General features: G+C 39.8%; 1 protein-coding gene and 1 long non-coding RNA gene across 2 annotated transcripts in view; one reads left to right on the forward strand and one right to left on the reverse strand.

Moving 5' to 3' along the window:
- The window catches only part of MCF2L2 (MCF.2 cell line derived transforming sequence-like 2), a 145110-nt gene that overhangs the window by 51602 nt on the left and 84289 nt on the right, over positions 1-9219 (forward strand). The window contains exons 12-15 of the mRNA XM_086754196.1: positions 141-332; positions 734-911; positions 6511-6614; positions 8863-8951. Of these exons, the coding sequence (XP_086610322.1) occupies positions 141-332; positions 734-911; positions 6511-6614; positions 8863-8951 (563 nt within the window). The remainder of the gene's footprint in view (positions 1-140; positions 333-733; positions 912-6510; positions 6615-8862; positions 8952-9219) is intronic.
- Positions 1-9219, reverse strand: part of LOC147599723 (uncharacterized) — a 344381-nt gene that overhangs the window by 48862 nt on the left and 286300 nt on the right. The gene's annotated exons all lie outside the window — the stretch shown is intronic.

A 9219-nucleotide genomic window follows, 5' to 3' on the forward strand; every position in this document is an offset into this window, starting at 1 on the left:
CTGTTGAGTGCTGTGAAGTAACATTCATTTCCTTTAGTGACATGTTAGGGCAAATCGGTATTTGGTGGAGTAGAAGCAACACTTCACAACATGGACTGTCAGTGATGACGCAGTCCTCCTTGCCCCATTTTTCTCTAAAGGCAAGCCAATGGTGTGAAGCTGGAATCTACCTCTTAGCTTCCCAAGCTGTGGACAAGTGCCAGTCACAAGAGGGAGCTGAAACTGCACTCGTTGAAATTGAGAAATTCCTGGTAACAGCTAAGGAACACCAGCTCTCTAACCCGAAGGATTTCTACAATCAGTTTGACACGATCCTCACCTCCGAAATAAAGGTAAAACCTCTTAGATGTGTGTGAACTCATTTAGAATTTCAAAATTACCAATTGCCTTGTACATGAGAGTGTACTGGGCTATTTATTTAAGTCTGCTCAAATATGCCTCTCTCCCTCACCAAAAGGGCGCAGAGCTGTGGCCACTTGGGCAATGTTTTACTCACATGAGTAGTCATAGATGACACATGTGATTTTCTTCAGAGCAGTGCTAGAAAGACTGCTAGAGTCACCATGTCGTACTCAGTGAAACAGATCCGTGCAGAGCGCATGGACTGGGTTGCATTAAACTGCAGCACAGTATGATCTGCAGTTCTAGTCTGAGTCTGGGTAACAGAAATCCTTTCTCAACTTGCCCAGTCCAGCACTGACAACCATCTGTTGTTTGCATTTTCTTTGCCTAGGCCAATGCCCAAAGAATTCTACAAAAACTAGAAGATGTACAAGAAATGTTTGACAAGAGGCAAGTAAGTCTGAAGAAGCTGGCAGCCAAACAGACCCGGCCAGTACAACCTGTTGCCCCACATCCTGAATCTTCCCCAAAGCGAGCATCACCAAAGATTACCAGACCAGCAGGAGTAGGTAGGCCATGAACAGCTGCTTTCAGATTCACACCAATGTTTTGTCCACACAGTCATGTTTAATTTTTGTTATCAGAATGAAAATTTGCATTTGATATTCAGTGTCAGCCTTTTAGGCCCAGCTGTTAAAAATGAATGTGAAATATCTGTCACTGCAAACATACAAACAAGGGTGAATTTTTAAAAAATCGGGCTTCTCTTCCTAGGTCTAATTTACAGAGTACGTTTCTATGCTGTTTCTCAGTATGTCTTGTATCACTAATTCTTGAAACCAAAACCAAAACAGCCCAGTCACTGCAAATATGCAAATGAGAGAACAACTTCTACATTGTGTATACTCTAATGTGAATGTTAGGTTTTAAAAGGTCACAGTCCCACAAGTTTCAATCAGCTACTTGCAAAGTCGAGGCCAGGCAAGTCACATGGTTCGGGGCAATCCCAAGCACAGGCTGGGCGGAGAACAGACTGAGAGCAGCTCTGAGAAGGACTTGGCAGTGATGGTGGATGAGAGGCTCAACATGAGCCGGCAATGTGCCCTTACAGCCCAGAAGGCCAACCTGGGCTGCTTCAAAAGAAGCGTGGTCAAGCAGGTCAAGGGAGGGGATTCTGCCCCTCTACTCTGCTCTGGTGAGACCCCACCTGCAGTACTGCGTCCAGCTCTGAAGCCCCCAATATAAGAAGGACATGGATCTGTTGGAGCAAGTCCAGAGGAGGCCATGAAGATGATCAGAGGGCTGGAGCAGCTCTCCTAGGAGGACAGGCACCTTTCAGAGCAAGGATTGAAATAGCACATGGAGAGTAAGGCTGTGGGTCCCCTTGGGAAATACAGATAAATCAAAATAGTGAATAGCTGCTTGTGAATTAAGTGGTTTTGATTCCATGCACTGAATGAGGCAAGGATTCTTAGAGGGGGGTGGACCAAGATGCCTTAGCAACAAAGAGGCAAAATTAGGGTTACACACATAGCTTTGTTTCTGGCATCTCCTGTCTTCTAAACGCTATAAAATATTTACCTAGGGATTTCTTTTTGTGCAATATAAATGTGAAATACAGGAGCAGAGATGTCAAAATTTCTGTGAGCTTATTAAGCAAATAACATGTTTAACAGCACATTGCACATACAAAATACATGACTCCCCCTGTAAGCATCTTAGAAGGCCAACTTGGAACATGAAATTCATATGGGGGAACACAGCTGGGGCCTTTTCAGTTCTTTAAATAATAAAATTTAAACTCGTTCCATCTCAGTTAAGTGTGTATGACTGCTCGTTGAATCCATTCCAGCATTCTTCACAGTCAGTAATGCATAACACTCACTAACTAGTAACATCTGGAGAGAGGATAAAAGAAGAATGTCTTGCAAGAGTCTGGGGACGTGTGCAGGAGAAGTGAGGCTGCAGAGAGACTAGCTGACTCAGAAAAGATGGTGCATGTGATTTTCCTTAATGGATTTCGGAAACCACCACTTTCTATAGTTCAAGATATTTCTATAAACAAAGTAGAGAAAAGGAAAAGATGCTTTCAATTTTGTGTCTGTAGGGTGGCTGTCACACTTGGGCAAGTCTGAGGAAACCAAGTAGTGTGTCTCCTCATAAAATAATATTCCACATACAAGGGTCTTGCTCTGTCCTTCTTGTATGGGCAGATCTTCAGGAGGTTTACAGCAATTTTGCTAGAACAAAGTAGTATAGATTATATTGTCCAAGAATGGAAAATACTTTCTGTATTAAGTGACTACAATAACCCTCAGATGCTCTGGTGTTTTTTCAGCTGCCTAAGCATGCTGTTTTGTCATCAGCAGCATTCAAAAGCACTATTAAGTCATTAATTATCTTCAAATTCATGTTCCTGTGGGACAGCATGAGCTGCAAGCCCCAATAAACAGTTTAGCAGACTCATCGTTTCCATGCCTGTTCCTGCTGTAGGTGATTAGTAAGAATGCACCAACTTTCCCACAGAAAACAGACACGGAAGCATGTGGTTGGAAATTCACACAAGACCTGTCCGTAAAGCATGGTGTTTATCTGGGGGGGCTTTGAACATCTTGCAAGTGCTGAGCGTGTGTCGTAACCCTTCACTACACAGTTTGTGTCTCTTGCTAGCTGATGAGTTACATTTACTCTAGCAGGAGCAAATTTGAGGCCAGTAACCCAGATGGACTAATCCAGCTGTCCCCAAGCACCTGGGAGCTGCATACAGTTCTGTCTGTGCCTCATTGCGTGACACAGCCCCCCTGTGCGAGATGCGCTGCTAAGAGATGGTGCCTGTACCCTGCCATGCAGGAGGAGGGTGCAGAAATGGATGGAAGCACAGCCTTTCCTCACAAGTGGCACAGCGAATTCTCCTCAATTAATTTATTTCATGGTGAAGAGGTGGCAAAGTAACATTGAGCACATAAGTCTACGTCCTTTCTTAGCAGCTTTAGGGACAGTACAGCCCACATTACTACTTGCTGTAGGCTAGGTAATAAAACAGTAATTCCGTATCTATCATGCAACGCGTTCATAAAAATAGTAAGCAGTACTAAAGCCCCATAGAAGCACAGTGGTGCTCCAGGTGAATGCAAGCGATAGACTTAAACCCCGCTTTACTGTAAATATCCTTGCAATAAAACGTTTACTTCTACATACAATGCCCTTTAGCAATATTTGCTTTAAAAACAGCATCAAACAATTTAAAATAGTAGTGAGTTCACAATGAAATCTTCATTACTCATTGTTCGGGGGAGTACTGTGAAACAATAGGATGAAAACAACCTTGAAAACATGCAGACCTTAGATTGTTTACAGATATAGTTTTCCTTTGTTCTTTCAGCAGGCAGTTGAACACTGTAACGCTGAGCTGCTTCAGCAGTACGGTACAGTAATGATCTTGAAATAGCCAAATGTACTGGATTTTATAAGGGACTTTCCCTTATAAAATATTTCCAGTTCCAGAGTAATTAGTGCAATAATAATTAGCAGGTATTTGGGCTGTTTCTTTCTAAATGACTCCAGAAACTACTTAAATGTAGTGACATGCAGCAGTCTGAATATGGGCCACTCAAAATACTCTGGAGCATCACCAAAACTAGATTGCTTCCTGTTTTCACTTTTGGGTCAAATTGGAAGGGGAGTTGGCTGTGTAAATCTGAATCAAACTCACCCTTGAAATAGAAGCGGTTGGATTCGACTGTTTCCTTACCTTGTATCCGCCGCCTTTCTGAAGTACATCGTACTGATTAAGCCAAGACAAAGCTAGTGAACTGACCTGAGCAATTTGCTGCTGGATCAACGAGCATCTGCACTTGGACTTTTTGAGAACGTATCATCTTTCACTTAAACGATGCTCTCTTTCCTGAAGTATAAAACAATGTCTTGGTTTTCTTTAACTGAATCAGGATTTTTGTGATCAAGTCTTAGATTTATTTTTTTTAATCCTGATTTTTCAAGGTATAAATAGAATATAGTTGGGAAAAGCTCCAGGAGAGAATATTGCTCAGTGTGATAGGTATGATCACAGCCTGTGTCTTGTCAAGATCACGGAAGATGAGAATTTAAGGCTAAATAGAATCTTCAGGTTCCATTAGTATGGAAAAGAGTAAATTTGCTGATGCTTGTAACCACTTTACTCAGGAATTCATGGGGGAAAACATAAAAGAACGTTTAAAAATGTATGAAATAGTTGATGAAGTTTGCTATTCTGTTTTTGCCAAGGGTAGAAATAATCCTCCCTGCCAATTAGAAAGATATGGAAAACTTTGACAATAAGGACAAATGGCTTATACTTGCTGCACCTTGCCTTCCCCCTCCCTCCTTGGTTTAACACCATCAATACACCGCTTTTCTGGGTGAAATAACAATGCCTTTGAGAGAACAATTGCTACTTCATGGAAGGATTTTGTTGGGGTGGGAAACGAGCATCTGTTGAAAGTAGTGCTCAAAATCAAAAATCCCCTGCTGTATATTCTGAAAGAGTGATGGAAGAACCAGAGTCAACAGTTGCATTTCAGCTCAGTCCTGGGAACCGTAAGAATCTTCTACTGGTTGATTACAGCTGCCGGTGGCTGCCAGATTTTACTGTTCTGTTGCAGTAGCTTTCTAATATGGAGTCATTGTGAGGAAATAATAGGCATGAAATGGACATTGCCAAGTCCTCACGTCATTTGGCATGGGATAAAACCAGGAAGATTTAGGAAAGAGTTGGAGAGAAGCTGCTTTAATTAATTCTCTTCCCAGCTGCATGGTAAGACAGTTGAAAAGACAGAGTAGAATAAATGTCAGCTTCTGTTATTATTGTCTTGAAACTGATACGTTGTCTTTTTAACATATAATTTGGGGTAATTTTATGCCTTTTTTTTTTTTTTACTACATTAAAATAATTTAATGACAAGGGTATCTGAAAATCTGTTAATGTCCTCCCTATTCAAAGATGTCTGCATCTTTTTTATTGCATCTCTCAGCTCCTCCCAAAGAAGAAAAAATTAGTGACAACCAAGATTCTCACCACCTTAAAACATAACAGTTGGTGAAACCATTTTAAACACAACGTTACTGCATGCATTGGAAAATACCAGTTTTTATTTTTGGAAAAATTCTTGCTCAATTAGAAAGTTTTCCCAGAATAAAGCTGAAAACACTGGAGCACAGATAGGAGCTGCGAACCAACATCTGTCTTGGACATAATCTCAGAATGGCAACAATTTTGTTCTTTGTTGCCTGACCCAGATTCTTTCATCATTTCATCTGGTGTTCATATTTGTTTTTACTATGACATGCATGGTTGCCTGTATCAATTCAGCAGCTAAGAAAAAGGAGAGCACTGTTTGCCTTGTACTTACATAACGTGCACTATGAACTCATTATCAACCTAGAACAAAGATCCAAAGTGTGAGAGAGAGACGATTTTCTTCTCAAGCCAGATGTATGACTCTCCTTCTCATAGATCATTCTAAACCTTTTCTTTGGACAGCAGCGTCAGGATAAGTAGCCAAGGACGATTTTCTAGTGACATCTAGCTCATGGCCAACTGTGATTTACAGAGCCTGCAAGACCCAACAAACCTGACATGACAAAGCATGTTCTGAAATAATTTCCTCATTCACTGGCATTACATACATGGTCACAGTGACTTGTTGAACACCTCTATGATTACTCTTGAGATATTCATGTGATGAAACTTTACAGGGAACAATCCTTTATAATCTGACATTAGCAAACTGTTACCAGAACCAAAATTTTATTTCTTGGCAAACGCACACATGTAACAGCACCTGAGCTGAAAAACTATGGAAGTGAGAATTACCCAGCTGTTGATAGAGCTGGCTAACACTTACCTGTGCTACCCTAAAGATCTGGGTTGCTGTGGAGGAAGCCAAACCAAAGCAGTTATTACAGCGTGGAGCCAGAAGTGCCAATTCAAGACATGGTGGAGCACCGACCAACATAGCCCATCCCTTGTGCCAGCTGCTCCTTCACCACCCCCACCACAATTCAGTTCTCTAAGCCAGGTCTCAATTACCTCTGATGTGACAGGAAATTTGCTCAGTGTTTTTATTAGGCAGCTGGATTCTAGCTTTTGGCACACATTTTCTAATGTTTCTTTCTTTTTGACTCCTTCAGCTACCAACAGGAGGTCCACAGAGATTTCCTGCCCTCCAAAGTCCATTTCTGAAGTAGAGTTATCAAAAAAGAAAAACATTAAGAAGACTAAAGGTGGAATTAAGGTAGGTGTATCTGTGTTTTGGGGACATTTCATATAGTGAGAGAACTCAAAACGAAATATAGGTTTAAATATTTACACTTGGAATTTAAAAATTGAACACTTATGAGTTAATTCTCTGCTAAACATTTTTTTTTCCCCACTCTTCATATTGCAGTTTGAAAGTTACTCAGTTGACAGTGTTAAAGATTTATTTATGCTCACGTACATTGAAAACCAAGGTACGCTAAAGCAGAAATCACTTAAAAAGGATGAAAGAGGAAACGCAGAGGGAATGTCCAACAATAATACATGTAAGGGCATTCAAAGTGCCTGTCCTTCCTTATAGCACATCAACTATTTTATTTCCAAGACTGGAAATAAACTCTGAAGCTGTGTTATGTTCAGAGTTTTATGAAGTTTTATATATCTCCTCATTTAAATATTTCCTAAGGGTCATTTCTACGCAAAGGAGGAAAGACTAGACATTTAATACTTAAAAATAAACCAACCAACAACAACAAAAAAAAAAAACCAAAGAAAAATTCCACTGTTACCTGCTGCTTCACAGGCAAGTAAGGTTCAGGGAAATGTATTTTGCTGTTATGTCTTATGATGAGATTTACTGCTTTATTGTTTCTGCAGCAAGATTCTGTTTAGGACTTTCTGGAAATCCTTATCCTTTCCTCCCTATTCTCAAGCCTTACAGCATTTAAGAGCCCTGCCCTTACAGCAGTCTCTTTTGCTTGAGCTGTAGAAACTGACTGGGACAAGGAGCTATCAAGACAGCTGTTCAGCTAGCTAAAATCACCACTTTCAGAGACCAGACTTCTTTTTTTTTCCTGTGAAATTCAAGTAATGCCTCATTTGTCTTTTTGAAATGTTTGGGTTTAGACCATGTAAACATACCTGTGAAAGAGACAGGAGTACCACCGCTGAAGTTGTATTCTGATTGGTCTGCACACAAGTATTTTGTAACTAGATGGGATCTTGGCAAAGTTGCAAGTTTACAAAAAAAAAAAAGAAAAAAAAATAATCAAAACATACAGTACCATTTACTCACAACCTTTTAAATAATAACATCCCTCTTCCATAATTTTCTTGCATCTTCCCTGCATTAAAGTTCCTATTATTAGCTCTTTAGAGCAGCATATCATTAGAATGGTAACAGATGCAATTTAAGGTATGTTTTCAGAAAGAAAAAATCAAGAGAGGGCCCTGACTGTATTGAGGAAAATAATGCAACTAACATTCAGAAAAGAACAGCAAAAGAAGTTGGGTAGTATGGGAAAGAGGAATTCTCATCAGTAATGTAGGTAATGAGTTGCATTCCTCCCAAATTCAGGTATATGCAACAATACAGGCTTTCATTCACTTTTAAATCTTACTTTCCAAGAATACAGTAAAAATTATGCCCCCTCTCCTTCTCTCCCATTGTTGCTATAAAATTCTTTATTTGTTCTCATAATAGTTCAGGTAAGAATAGTTTATTAATGCATTCCAACATCATCACCAACCAGCTGAATAATTTAGCTATACAGAATATAAGGCAGGCCACTGCTTCTCTCCCCAGAATCAGCCCTTAAAAATGGAAGTACTCAGGAACGTAGACTCTACTGGAGTTTAGATATTGGCTTGGATTAACTGCAAACTCAGCAGCTGAGTTGTTTTACTGAATTTGAAGAGATCGCCTTTGAGTAAGCCCAAGTAGCGCTTAGTATTTTTAAAAGCTACAGGCAAAAGGAGGAAAAGCCTGCTTCAAACTTGTGCCTGGAGCACACTTAAAATGATCCAACGCTGCAAGACTAGACAAGGAAGTGGGTTAATGTTTATCAAAATATGTAAAAAGCCCCAGTCCATGCCAACCTGGGGACGGCCCTTGCACATGTATACTGTGCTCAGTCTTTGAGGGTATGCCCTGTCCTACACAATACTGCTACCACTACAAAGATGCTTCTCAGAGGCACAAGACAGATTCCCTAGACTTTTCTATATGGCATTGTACAAAGAACTCTGAAAATGTGAACTCTTTGGGTTGGCTTCAGGCAGGAAACAAAAAGTATTTCAGAGTCTAGGAAACAGTGTTATGCCTGTAATTATCTACATAAGAGAGGAGGTATTCTTGGTTTACAGCCTGCACATCTAGATCTCAATTATTTTACCTTGTCTAGTGATTTCTAGACTAGGTAAGATCTGTTTAAAAGAAAAAAAAAGAAAATTGCTAATGCTTTTATTTAGGGAACTTTTACTTTTAATGGGTTCTTTTTATTCAGATTGAAGTGATGCATGAAGCTAGTCAAGGAGGATCCAGCAGAGTCCTGGTGATGAGTGAAAGTGATGAGAACTTGTCAACGAGGAGGAGGTAAGGCTGCACACAGACATTTTTTTGTTCTTAGAATGCAAATGACTGCATTTATATCACATTCTTTATGACTTCTTTGAAGTTCGCTAAGATTAATAAATAATTAGGTATAATAAAGTCACTGAAATGCTTATATCCTCTGGAAAAGCAAGCACGATTTATCTTGTTTTGGGGAGCTTTTTTTACCTTTTTTTTTTCTTCTTAGAAGTATTAATTAGATGACATGAGAAAAGTTATTAGAATAAGCTTTGCACATATTTACAAAAAA

This window comes from Chlamydotis macqueenii, chromosome 9 (genome assembly GCF_036417535.1).
Source record: "Chlamydotis macqueenii isolate bChlMac1 chromosome 9, bChlMac1.mat, whole genome shotgun sequence".
Lineage (NCBI taxonomy): Eukaryota > Metazoa > Chordata > Aves > Otidiformes > Otididae > Chlamydotis > Chlamydotis macqueenii.